This window comes from Ammospiza nelsoni, chromosome 1, assembly GCF_027579445.1.
Source record: "Ammospiza nelsoni isolate bAmmNel1 chromosome 1, bAmmNel1.pri, whole genome shotgun sequence".
Taxonomy (NCBI): Eukaryota; Metazoa; Chordata; class Aves; order Passeriformes; family Passerellidae; genus Ammospiza; species Ammospiza nelsoni.
The window spans coordinates 44,792,460-44,805,778 of NC_080633.1; the positions used below are offsets into that span (position 1 = coordinate 44,792,460).

General features: G+C 39.8%; 1 protein-coding gene across 5 annotated transcripts in view; it reads left to right on the forward strand.

Annotated features, from left to right (window-relative positions):
* FYCO1 (FYVE and coiled-coil domain autophagy adaptor 1) overlaps positions 1 to 13,319 on the forward strand; it is a 45,860-nt gene that overhangs the window by 12,343 nt on the left and 20,198 nt on the right. For 4 of the 5 annotated variants that reach the window (XM_059473782.1, XM_059473808.1, XM_059473801.1 and 1 more), the window contains exons 4-12: positions 159 to 284; positions 3,504 to 3,610; positions 4,407 to 4,550; positions 5,279 to 5,372; positions 5,793 to 8,423; positions 9,220 to 9,312; positions 10,343 to 10,461; positions 11,357 to 11,524; positions 11,958 to 12,107. In XM_059473782.1, the coding sequence (XP_059329765.1) occupies positions 159 to 284; positions 3,504 to 3,610; positions 4,407 to 4,550; positions 5,279 to 5,372; positions 5,793 to 8,423; positions 9,220 to 9,312; positions 10,343 to 10,461; positions 11,357 to 11,524; positions 11,958 to 12,107 (3,632 nt within the window). The remainder of the gene's footprint in view (positions 1 to 158; positions 285 to 3,503; positions 3,611 to 4,406; positions 4,551 to 5,278; positions 5,373 to 5,792; positions 8,424 to 9,219; positions 9,313 to 10,342; positions 10,462 to 11,356; positions 11,525 to 11,957; positions 12,108 to 13,319) is intronic. The other variant, XM_059473817.1, reaches the window with a different exon arrangement.

The following is a 13,319-nucleotide window of genomic DNA, read 5'->3' on the forward strand; positions in this document are numbered from 1 at the left end:
ACAGTGCAGTGTCTCTTTCCTTTGTGAATGCATTGGCTAAAGCTAAGAGGAATTATGAAAGCACATGCTGCTGGGAGAAGAACAGGATTCCAAGTAGCTATATATAAGTGTATTTCTATCTAAATTTTGCTCATTGTATTTTGTTTTCCTGGTTTAAGTTTGACCAGAAAGAAAAAAGCACATTGTTGGGGAACAGAAAAGACTACTGGGATTATTTCTGTGATTGTCTGGCAAAAATCAAAGGAGCTAATGATGGAATCCGCTTTGTCAAGTCTATTACAGAAGTAAGTATATCAGTTAAGCATCAGAATATGTGGTTTATGTTTTGCCATGTTTTTTCAGAGACCAGTAGCAACAAACCAAAAACAAAAAAAAGCTTTTAACATATAGCAAAAAAAACTGTTGGTTTTTTTTTTTTTCCTGATTTTCACATGAAGTATAAAAATGCAAGATTACTTTTTTTACTAGGGCACTATGTTATGTAGGGTTCCAAAGCCTGATTCCTGTTTCAAAGACCACTTACACAAGTGAATGGACCAGTTTGTCTCTGGTTATGCCCTGTGTTTTCATAAACTTAATGTCATTTTCTCTAAAAAGAAATTAAAAACTAAGTCAAGGGTAGAGCATGCCATCTTCAGCAAAGCTTACAGCAGGATCTTGCTCTAAGTGTAAGATGAAATGTTCACCATATTTGACTTTTGTTAAGACTTTTTAAACTGGTCCATAGAGTTGAGGAGGACTGACTGAGAGCAGCAATTTCATCTTCTGTCTGAACTCTGTTCCTCTGTGTGAAATAGCATGATGCAATGACTAGGGATGGCTGTCATTATTCCCTTGGATAAGCTGTCGGGAACAGCACACAAGGCCTTGTTCCTGTTAGATTTAGATTAGTAATAAAAGCTTTATCTTGTTAAAAACCACATTATGTCTTCAGCTTAATGCGTTGGTGAAATAAAAGCTGTGAGAAGCTTTCTGTGTTGATCCTGTCTGAGTCTTTAGAATTGTTTGAAGAAGATTTTCCTAGTGGATAGAAGAGGCAGTGTTGTGGTGATTGCAGATTTCTCTGCAAAGGTGGCTGTGCTGTAGTCTTCAACAGTTTGTTGCCTGTGGTGTCACCTGCATATTGCCACATGTAAAGGCTGCTCTGCTTTTTCCTTCTTCAATACCTCTGGCTGTTAAATTGTTAGCACAATGTCAGAAATTATAATTTGGAATCAATTTTCTACTTTAATTCATGTGCAGCCATAGAAATTAGCTTGTAGAAGGCTTCTTTAATCTTTATTAACTTGTGATTTAGAAATACAAACTCTTAAAAAAAGAATCAGTGATCTGTTTTGGATAAGTGAGCTGGCAGACTTGGGCTCAGAAATTAGATGACACATGGCATAAATATATGTTTGTTACTCCCCTTCATTCCAGGTAGAAATCAGCAGCAAATTTTGTGAACCTGGTTGGATAGAAGGACATAAAGATTTTTAAATGTCCTTTATTTGGTTACTGAACAATACTAGTTGACTTTCAAACCTGGAAGTTAACCAAAAGGAAAGAGTAATAGCAGTTAAGTTAAAGAACAGTCAGACATTCAACAGCTTCTTCTGCTCTGCTTGCAGTGCTTCTAATATTAGGGTGCAGGATATGCTAGAGAGGTGGAGCAAGGAAGCAAATAAGAATATCCTGGAAAATGTTACCTGTTAATTAAGTAGAGGGCCTTATTCTTGAGAGCAGTAGGTGAGCAGTGAGTTCTGGTCATTCCCCTTTCCCAAGGTGATTGATTACACTGAATACACATCTTTCCAAATGTTTACAGCCATAGGCTGCACCTTAGCTACAATGTTTTCTGGCAGCATGGAAATATTGTCAATTCCAGACACTCTGCCTCCCTGATTTCTAACAGGGCTCCAGCAGGAGGTGGCATGGTTTTGTTTCCTAGTCAAATAGTCTTTGGCTACTTTTAGCTGCATATATGTAAATATTTTCCTCTGGTTCTCATCATGTACCTTTTTTTCTGGTGTCTCCATATTGCTTATAGAAAGTATCAGAATTTAAATTGATAAACCAATGGGAGTAAGGATAGGATTAATTCTGTGGCTTCCAAGGTTTGGGTTTTTTTTTTTTTGACAGTTCTTAAGATATTGACTAAATATGCCTAGTTAGGAAAAAACACTTGTAAGCTACTGTGCACAGAGTAGGGATAGCATCTCCTGGAAGAAATGTTCAGATATCTGCAGGGTGAATGAGGGTGAAAACCAGGTGGTAAATTAAATTAAATTTGCTGTTTCTGGGATACATAGTGCTTAGGGACCGTGGCATTTTGCACTTTATATTCTGTAGAATTCAAAACAAAAATCAGTAAAAAGTGTTGCTGTCTTTGCTTACATTTCATTGGGGTTCCATTTATAAGGAACATTTTTTTATGTAGTGGGTTACTGAACTAAATGAAGAGCTTGTGTTACTTCAGAGAAGAAGCCCAGTAACAGCAAAAACAGGGAAGCTGAGGGTATTGCTCTCACTTCAGCACAGTGGAATACTGACAGCTGGGAAAGAAAGCTTGTGTGGCCTCTGAGCCTTCTTTCACACTAACCTTTCAAGCAAAGTCTACAGTAGCCTACTAACTTGTGCCTCAGCCTCTCTATTATTTGTCTTGGCTTCTATTTTAAATCATAAATGTGCTTGCTTTGTTAGTTAGATGAGCAGTTAGGTGAGAAATTCTTTCATCCTTTTCCATTTCTAAATTGATTACTGACTTTGATGGAAAGAAGAAACACCACTATTCAGTGTTTCACTATTTTGCTGGACAGAAAATGCTTCAGATGTAAAAACAAAGTATTGATTTTTCAAGTCAATAGCTAAAAAAAATTCAGTACTGAGCTTTGTTATCCCCTTATGTTGATTTAACAGCTGTTTTCATAAAAGATCCATTAATTTTGGTCCTGCAGCTGTTCTTGATCTGAAAAAATAATTAGATTTTAATCAACTTAGCAGCTAAATAAGAAAGACTTTTTGCATTTGTGTGGGATTACTGTGTCCATGGGGATGTGTATTTGTATATGTGTACATCTTTGTTCTATTACTTAATCTTTCCTAAAGCTCTTCCAGCTGTGGCCATACACATCTTCAGTAACTTAAGCTGTCACTTCCATCTTGGCTGGGCACATTGAGATTTGCCTTTTATTTTTAAGTGTTCTTAGCATAGTCTGTGGTCAGGTACTCTATATATTAGATGATTCGTTGGTCCTGTGGTGCCTTTTATATTACTATAAAGTGAACAATAGCCAGCTGTAGAAACAAATTCATCATTCTGAAAAGATTCCACCCAATGACAGACTTAGGAAAAGGTGTTTCTCAGTGGCAGCTCTTACTGGCTTCCTGTACAATTTCAACTTTTTGCTTTACAGAGGCTTATTGTGAGTATTTTTGTGCTGCTTTGTAGGCTGTTCTGGCCATGTCTCTACATGATCACAAATGATATTTAACTTTCTTTTCTTGTGGTTTCTCCCTTCAAGCTACGAACCTCTCTTGGAAAAGGAAGAGCATTTATTCGTTATTCCCTGGTTCACCAAAGGCTAGCAGACACCTTGCAGCAATGTTTTATGAACACCAAAGTGACCAGGTGAATGGCAAAGCACTTTTAAACTAATGGGTGTTTGCTCAGTGTGATCAAGCAACATCACCTTACTGAAAGAAATTGAAACACTTCCAGTTGTTTGGCTTAGAGAGCTGGTAATAGGATATGAGGGATCATAGACCTTTTGGCCTGGGTCACTGGTTCATTCCTATCTTGGGCTTGTAAAGATTGAAAGTTATTACAGCTTAATATATGTGGAGTGGGTTGTGCTGAGGCTTCTGTACGTCAGTTTCAAAGGTCATGTATTTGTAAGTATTGAAGATCCTGGGTTTGATGGACTATTCATCATGAGAGAGGAATAATTTGGATGTGTTGCACAAAGCCCAGAAAGTATTTACATATAATAGTTGTATTTGGTTGGAGGGGCACTGCTAGGGCTTTAAGAAAAAGCCAGCTATTTTCACGATGTATTTTTCTCTGGATGCTGCTTCTGTTCCTTATTTTTGATGTATTAAATGTATGCTTTAGTTACTGTGTGATTATCCAGTGTATTGCAAATATTTTTTATTGTCAGTGATTTGCCCATGCACTTGAGGAAAAAACATTTTGTGCAGGGATTCCTTTAAAGATGTGGAATTAATTAAACTTGTTTCATTTCATTGACATTGAAAGGATAGAATATTGTTTGGTGGGTCTAATTGTTTTCATTTGTGTTTAAAATACTGTATCATAGTTTTTCTGTGGTGGAGTAAATAATGATGTAGGGAGTTTTATGTAAGAGAAACTGCTGCTTCTCTTTTGCCTATGAATGAGTATTACTTCTCTTTTGTTTGTTTTCAAGTGACTGGTACTATGCAAGAAGTCCATTTCTGAATTCCAAAATGAGTTCTGACATTGTGGGTCAACTCTATGAGCTCACTGATGTTCAGTTTGACTTGGCATCAAGAGGCTATGATTTAGATGCTGCTTGGCCAGCATTTGCCAGGTAAGGTGGAGCCACAACGTGATTTTGTATTTACAAGGCCATAAAACACCTGCTTGCTAAAGAATCTGTAAAAGCTCCTGCTTTTGTGGGTAGGAACACTTGTGTTTGAGCAGGTATATGCTTTTTCCATGACGAAATTGTCCTGTTTGTCCTTCAGTATAGTGAGAACCAGGGATCAGAGATGGTGCTCTGTAATATGGCACTTCAGTAGTTGCAGTTTTGGCCCAAATCCCAAGCTATTCTCATCTATACACGCACAAGAAGAAATCTTCTTAGCTTCCTCTGTTTCAAGAGCTGAGACGTGTAGTGACTGCACAGCCAAGCCGTGTGCTTCACTTGCAGCCACGGTGATCCCACCTACAAGTGGAGGATAACAAGACTACCAGGTCTGGTCCAGAGCCATTTGTATCCATGGGGGTTTCCGAGGGCCCTTTGCTGCCATCCTCTGGTTGAGCCGCCACCACACAGCGATGCAATTCCTTAGAGCAAGGCTGCATTGGTTCTTGTGGATGAGGGAAGTTACAGCTGCCAGCCCCATCACCTTTTATAGATGCCTCGGATATCCCTATCTTAATTTTCATCAACTTCAGTGGTTGCTGGCTGAGACTGCAGGGGCAGTTATATCCTTTTTTATGTTGTAGTTACCCCTAGATCAATCTTACATATACAAGTAGAAAGATACATATATATGTGCTTAGACTTACCTTAGATATTATTTCTCTGAACAGGAGGACTCTGTCCTCACTTGGATCTTCAGCATTTTTATGGAAGCCCCCAAGTCGCAGTTCCAGCATGAGCAGTTTAGTGAGCAATTATTTGCAGGTAAGCAAATTGCAAATAAATGTTTATATGTCATGGTAGGTCCTTTGTTGACATAGTTTCAGAAAACTTTTATGATGGTTATGAGTCTTATAATCTAAACAGCAAAAAGCATTTTAATTAAAAGTAAAGGGAAGCATTTTAATTAAAAGTAAAGGGAATTGTCAGCTGCTTCAACTTAACATGCAAATCTTGTAAAAGAAAGAAATATGTTCATAAGACTACCTGCAGACAGGCATATTTTCATTTATCTTTTGAGAAAACAAGCCCCATTTCCTACAAGTTGATATCTTGTAGTGCTATGAAGGCAACACATAATGTCACTGTACATTAAGAACCTGAACTTGCTTTCATTTGAACACACCATTTGAATGAATGTTTAATGCTGCTAAACTTTCTTATTTTTCCCTTCTGTTCATTTAGGCACAAGAGTTTCCTTCCAGCCCTGATGTGAATAACTCACTAAATGTTGAACACCTTGAGGGCTACGAAGAGATGCGTTTAGAACTTGACCAGGCTGAGCTGAGGCAGAGGGAACTTCAAGATCGTATTCACCAGCTAGAAATGGAAAACCAGGAGCTCCAGGCAGCTGTCAGCCTTCAAAAGGAACAAGTACAGGTAGAAAAGGAGAAGAGCAATAACTACAGTGAGGAGAACTCCCGGCTGACAAAGATGATCACAGAGTTACAGAAGCAGTGTGAGGTCTCACACTCCACTCAGAGCACTGTGCATGACCTGCAGAAGTGCCTACAGTCACTGGAACTGAGTGCAGCGGAGCAGCTGAAGGAACACTCAACAAAGGTGGAGCAGCTTTTGACCAGCAAGGAAGATTGTGCCTCAAAATTGCAGGTTTCAAATCAGGAGCTGGAGACCTCTAGGGCTTTGATTGCTGTGAAGGATCTGTGTATTGATGAGCTCAAAGCCAAGCTGAGTTCCACAGAACAGAAGAACCTCAACCTCCTTGCAAAAGTTGATGCTGCCTTGGATGAAAAGGGACAGCAAGCCACAGCCCAGTATGACTCTGCCCTACAAATACGGGCACTGTTAGAGAAGCTTCAGGAGATGGAAAAGGAAAAGGCAGATATGCAAAGACTCAATGCTGAACATGCATCTCAGCTGAAAGCAGCAAGGGAGGAGCTGCTGCTGAAAGAACAGGCACAGAAGGAACTGGAATCCAGATACAGTAGCCTCTCTGCTAACTCCAATGAAGAGAGTGAAAAGCTGACTGGGAGCCTGGAGACAGTGGCAAAGGAAAGGGATGCACTTCAGGAGGCCCTGACTCTGAAAGGAAAGGAGATGGCTGAGCTTCAGACCCAGGTAATGGGGTCGCTGGCTCACGTGGGTTCACTGGAAAAAAATCTTGAGGAAGCCAGGAAGGAAAAAGAAAAACTTGAGGAGGAGTATGGTAGGAGAGAAGGAGCACTGAAGCAGGAAGTCCAATCACAAGCAGAGCAACTTGAACTACAGGAGGGTCGCTTAACAAAGGTGAGTCAGACTGTGTGTAGCCTTCAGGAGCAAAACCAGAAACTCATGTCTGAGAAGGAGCATCTCAGGCAGAAAGTCAAGGAGCTGGAGGAGCAGATGGAGCAGCAAAACTCTGCAGTGAGTGAATTGGATGAGGAGAGCAGGAAACTGAAAGCAGAGAATGAAAATTTGCAGCAGTCTAAGAAGAAGATGGAAGAGCAGCTGAAAAATCTGGAAGCTTCTAAAGCTTCCCTAGAAGCCGATGTAGCCAAGTTGAGAGCCTCTGAGAAACAACTTCAGAGTGAGATAGATGATGCCCTGGTGTCAGTTGATGAAAAAGAGAAGAAGCTCCGGAGTGAGAACAAACAGCTGGATGAAGACTTGCAGAATGCCAGGAGGCAAAGCCAAATTCTAGAGGAGAGGCTGAAGGCTCTGCACTCAGAATATGAAGAACTAAAGCAAAGAGAAGAGACCTCCAAGGAGTCTTATGCTTCACTTGAAGCACAGCTGAAGAGTGCCAAACAGCATAATTTACAAATGGAAAAAAGCTTGGACACCTTGAAGGAAAGCGAAGAGTGTCTCCAGTCGCAGCTCACACAGAAGGAAGTAGAACTGCAGGGCATGGAGAGCCAATGTCAGCAGCTAAGAGCAGAAGCTGAAAGACACAAGAAGAAAGCAGAGACTCTTGAGACAGAAAAGCTCAGTGTTGAAAAGACATGCCTTCATCAGACAAAACTTATAGAATCTCTCACATCAGAAAAGGAATCAGTGGAAAAACAGCAACTACAGCAGGCAGCGTCCCTGGAGAAGGAGGCAAAAGAGCTGGCCTTCAGACTGACCATGAGTGAAGAGCAGCTGGAGGTCAACAGAGGTGAAGTGTCCAGGCTGCAGGCAGAAGTCCTGGATCTGCGAGTCAAGCTTCAGCAGGCCACTGATGAGAAAGAGAGGATGAGAGGTGAGCTGGCAGTCACTGAGACTGTCTTGAGTGAGCAGAAGACGCTTGTCCAGCAGCTGAAAGAGCAGAGTGAGTCTCTCAACAGAAGTCATGTGCGAGAACTGGTGGAATGTAAAGAAAGGGAAGAAAAGCTGAAAAAAGAGCAGGAGAGAACAGCCCATCAAAAAGCTGAGCTGGAAAGTAATTTGATGAACCTAAAGGAAGAGCTGTCTAAGGTTAAGCGGTATTTGGAAAATGCTAGAGTGGAAAACGAAGAAAATAAAGATCTCCTGCACAGGACCAATACTGATATGGCTGAACTTGGCATTCAGATTTGTGCCTTGACCTCTGAAAAAGTGGATGCAGAAGAGCAGTTGGCCCAGGCCACGGAAAGGTTCAAAGAACTGGAAGAACAGGCAGCAGAGCAACAGCAGAAGCTGAAGCTTGACGTCTCTAATCTCAGAGAGGAGAACAAGAGCCTGCAAGAGAAATTAGAGGAGGCTCAAATGTGTGCCGCAGCTGTCCCAAGTCTGCAATTGCAGCTGGAGACAATAAAGAAACAGGCACAGAGTTTCCAAGAGACCAGCCAAGAAGAGCTGTCTGCAATAAAATTTCAAATGAGCACAGAGATTCTAAATTATCAGACAAAATTCAAGGTAAATTAATGTAATTATTATAGCTGAGGGAGCTGCTTTGCCATCTGCTACAGCAATTACTGCATGAAATCCTGAGGTTTGTGTGGGTCAGGCTCTGAGACTAACTGCAACCTGCCTTAGCCTGGGAATCTGAAAATATCTCTGTGCTCATGACCTAAGCCTATCTAAAGTAAAAGGGTGATGATTTCTTACACTGGTGGTGAAGGTGGCATCTTCTGTCCCTCTGGTCACAGCTGTGGTTGTTTCCATTTTGGTAGGAACATTTCAAGACCTGTTCCTCACACCTATAACACTGCTTCTTCTAAGAACTGATTTTGACGAAAAGAAACTTAGACACTGAGACCAGTTGCTTTTGTGTTTAATTCCTTCATGTATTTTTGCTTTCAGCTGCTCAAGGTAGCAGCTGGGAAGATCAAGTATTGCTTCCAAAAAGCATGAGTCAGCCCTGTGTATATGAAACCGCACGCCTCAAGGCTGAAGATTTCATTTCATTGCTTTGCCATTCTGATAAATTGTCTAAGATTGGTGGTTGATCAGAGGCTTATGCCACTGCATGGGTTTGACCTTCTTTTTGTTGAGATTTGCAACAGCCAATGCAAAGTAACAGTAAAGCACAGTCAGTGTGCCACGACAAAGTGAGTTTGCTTGATTCTGAGAGTGTCTTTTAGCTGTCTTTCATGAGCCAGTGGCACTGCATTTATCCCATGCATGGCAGTAAAGCGCTCATAATTCACAGCTGTAGGTGAAGGGGTGGCTGCTGGAGGATTATTAACTACTGCCTCAATCTCTCTGCCAGGCTGTCAGTGAGGAGTGTGGGAAAGTAAGAGAGCAACTTGAGGAGCAGAAGCGACAACAGTATGCAGCAGAGGAAGAGATTACAGAGTTACAAGTAGGTGCTTGATCTGAATTAAAACCAGAGGTGTTTGTGTCAGCAGGCATTAGTGTTACAACTGGGAAGGTGAGCAGTATTTCTGATGACTGGCTGTGAGTCTGAGAATGCCCCTGTATAAATACAGGTGCTGCAGACAAAATACTGGGCAGCTGACAGCCACTGAAGCAGAGATTATGAAAAGCATGATATCACTTAGGATTTGTCCTGCCTTGAAAGCTGGTCAGGTTTTATGTAAGACCTGGCTGTGCGTTCTCTTCCTAAATGGAGGTGTGTGTTTAAGATGTGTTTTTCTTAGGCCCTGCATTCCCATACAGCCACATGTGTAGATCCATCTATTTGCAGGCTGCAAAAAGCACTGAATCAGAGAATTAATGTAGCTGAGAAATGACCCAGCCAGAAAAAACCAGAATTTTTGCAATAAGTTTATCAAGTGGTTGGGTTAGAAGGGTCATACTGAGTTGTAAAGAATCCAGAAAGAAGAAATTTAAGATTACTGGATGTGACCTTGCCTGCTAGGAGAAATACGTCCCTTTAGATGCAATTAGCTATGTGCCCTGAGGACTCCAAATTTGGCAGACTTCTCTGGAGAGTCTAGCTGTGAAAGAAGTTGGGTTGTTTTTGATTGTCCTTCATATTCAATATGGCTTTTAATAAACAACATTTTCCTCCTATTTAATTTTTTCTTTTGAAGCTTTTAGGTGGTGAAAAAGCTTTCAGGGTGTATTCTTTTACCATTATTTTTGAGAGATTTTTCTTGATAAGGAGGCAAAACTTCAACTGACACAGACTAACAAGAATTACAGGCTTAACACTGTGTCACTTTAGCGTGTATCCCTTATTCAGTGTGACAGAAGTAATCAGTCACTAGTACACAACTAATTACTGCCTGCTTATACAATAATATCTTAATTGGTCATTTGGCTGTAACTGATTCTTTTAAAACATTGTTAGCTGTCTTGGTAATTGTCCTATGCATGGTAAAATCTTGTTTTTCTATGTAAGGAAATACTGTAATTCATTTTACTAGGCTGCAAACACGAATTTGTGTAGAAAGTTGGATGAAGCTAGAGAGCAACTGTCAGAATCAGAATCTGCTCGGCTGCAGAAGGAAGAGGAAGTGACTTCTCTTAGAGAACTCTTGGAAAGGTGAGAGTTTGGATTCTTTACAGAAGCTATTCATTTGTAGGCCAAGCAAGAGGACAATAATCAAAACATGTTGAAAATCACCATGGTTTGTGAAGTACCATATGTCACAGGGTTTATATAGAACAAAGAGCTCATGGGCACTGGCAGGGAATATCAGATTGACACTTCACATAAGAAACATGCAAATTATACAGCACACGTGATGCACGGCTTAGTTTTTACTGTATTGTTAATTTAGCTGATATAAATTAATGAGAGACATTTTTATAACCTCTTTTTATCTTACAGGTTAAGCACAAAATTAATACTGGGGTTCTTTGTGAGAAATGCAAAATTTGTGCTTTTGGACAGTTTCTTTTGTCTCTCCTCTTTGCAAAGTTTCAGGGAATCAGTAAGAATTATCTGAATGGGACCACATCCTGCATGTCTTTGTCAGGTTTCTTATCAGCTTTAATCAATCTAACTCAGGATGTGTTTTCAAAGTCTGTAATGTGGGCCTATGTGGTGTGGATAATCTGGCAGTCAGAAATAGATCTTCATGGGTGTGTGGGCTCACACAGAATCTAACAGGTTAACCAAAGCCTATGTATTTTTATACATTTGTGCTGATATCATATGTATTATCTCTAGTTGATACCATCAGAAGCTTTACTATAAGCAGGGCATCCAAGAAATTGCTGGTTGCTGGCTGTGTTCACTAGGTAATGGATCTATGTGCATTTTCAGTGATGCGGAAAACTGGGGAGATTCTGCCTAGCTCTAAAAAATATGCAAACTGAGAAAAATTTCACTGAAACTACCAGTTTATCGGGGTGGAAGAGCCCTTCCTTCCACAGGGAAGACTTGAATTTATGTGAGCTAAAAATGATTAATAATTGCCTTTGTGTTTGATCAGAATCCAAAAAGAAGCTGATGAAGCAAAAGAGAAGATCCTGGATTACACTGAGAAGCTCAGCAAGGTGGCAGCAGATAAAGATAGCAGTGACCAGAAGTTATTTGCTGAGCTGGATGACCTGACAAGAACAAAGCAGTTCCTTGAAGAACGTTTGATAGAGCTTATCAGGTTGGCATCAAAATGAACAGCAAGCAGAAATTAAAATCCTTGCTTAGGATGTTCAGGGATTCTGCTTAGGTCATCCAGGCTTATATTCCCAAATTGAAGATACAAGTGAAGGCCAAAATCATTAGCAGTTGAAATTTTGCATTTCCATTATATAGTCAAAAAATGTAACACTCAATAATATCTCCTTAATTTCCTATCTGTTTTGAAATAATAGGTAGTTCTCTGCATGGAAAGTGTTCTTCTCCCTATTTTTGCAGAAGCTTCAGTAGGTTTTTTGATCTATCTTTATGTCTGAAAGCTTCTCAGAATTTTAGGAGCAAAGGAATTTTTACTGTGAAGCTTTCACCAGCATTCCAGTTGAGGTTGGTTAGCAATAAACCAACACTGTGACAACTTCTATGTGTTTTTCTTTCTTTTAACTGTGTCACTGCAGAGATAAGGATGCTTTGTGGCAAAAGTCTGATGCTTTGGAGTTCCAGCAGAAGCTTAGTGCAGAGCAGAGGTGGCAGGGGGACACAGAAGTTAATCACTGTCTGGACTGCCAGAGAGAGTTCTCGTGGATGGTGCGCCGACACCACTGCAGGTCAGTTGTTGAACTGTATTGCACTGTTCCAAAGTAAAACTCAGTATGGTTGTCTGTGTGGAGGAAATATTTCTTGATGTTCACAGTTCAGTGATCAAAATTGTTGATACATGACATTTTAGAGGCTGAAAGAACACATGTGCTTATGAGGGTATAAGACATTATTGGAAAGATCCCTTGACATGTATTAAGACAAAGATCTGGATGCAACTCTGACTTGGGGAGTCTGTTAGTTTCTCATTTCTGGAAACAAAGATAATCAAACCCTGTATAGTGTGTTTCTTTGAAGGACTGCTCTGCACTGCTCTGTTCTTCTCCACACAATATTCACTAGGATGGCTTTGCTACTGTGGTGGAAGTATTCCAGAACATGTTTCAACATGCTGTACAATTATAAATTTGTTTACTTACACTAGGTTTGTTCAGAGCTAATCAACTATTGCAGAGTTATCTTTTTTTTTTTGTAAGTGGATATTAAATTATTTCCCCTACAGTTAGTGTTAGTTATCCAATCTAGATTTATTAAAAAGTATTTAAATGGATACATTTCAGGGTCCTAGTGATATGTTTGGTTTGGTTCTTTACTGTTCCTTAGCCTCATGACCTGATTTGTCATGTAAAGAAAGAAGGAAGCACTAGAACTGTTTCCATTTCACGTGAATGTAAACAACATTCCATAGGAATTAGTGAATGGTGAAGTCATTTTGAGTAACAGCTTCCAAATTACTCATTTCTGCAAAGGTCTCTGAAAGCTGCTTGTGTCTTCACCCAGTAATGATTTAAATGATTAAGAAAAACAAAACCATTAAAATTTCCTGAGTAGCAGTCATCCCTGTTGGGTGCTTTAATTCATAAAAATCTCAACATTAAAAAGTAGTTGACAAGTTTAATACTGCGAGACTTCAAACTGGACAGGGCAGGAGGAATGAATGTATACATATGTGTCCAATACTGGATTTTTTTCCTTTCTGAAGGGAAGAGGGTCATTATGAAGCAGAGACATACAGATGTGTTTTTAAAGTCCTTATAATCAAATCAAGTTTTGTTCTACCTGTCTGTGAGATTTGACCTGTGTATTATTAAGTTAATTTTCTTCTTACATACTTAATATAAATATAATTTGTTTGCATTGTGTATTTGTGAACATTTGATTGTTTTATATTTTTATATTTATTTTTTGTATTTTTAGTTTTTTCTGTTTTATCTGTTTGT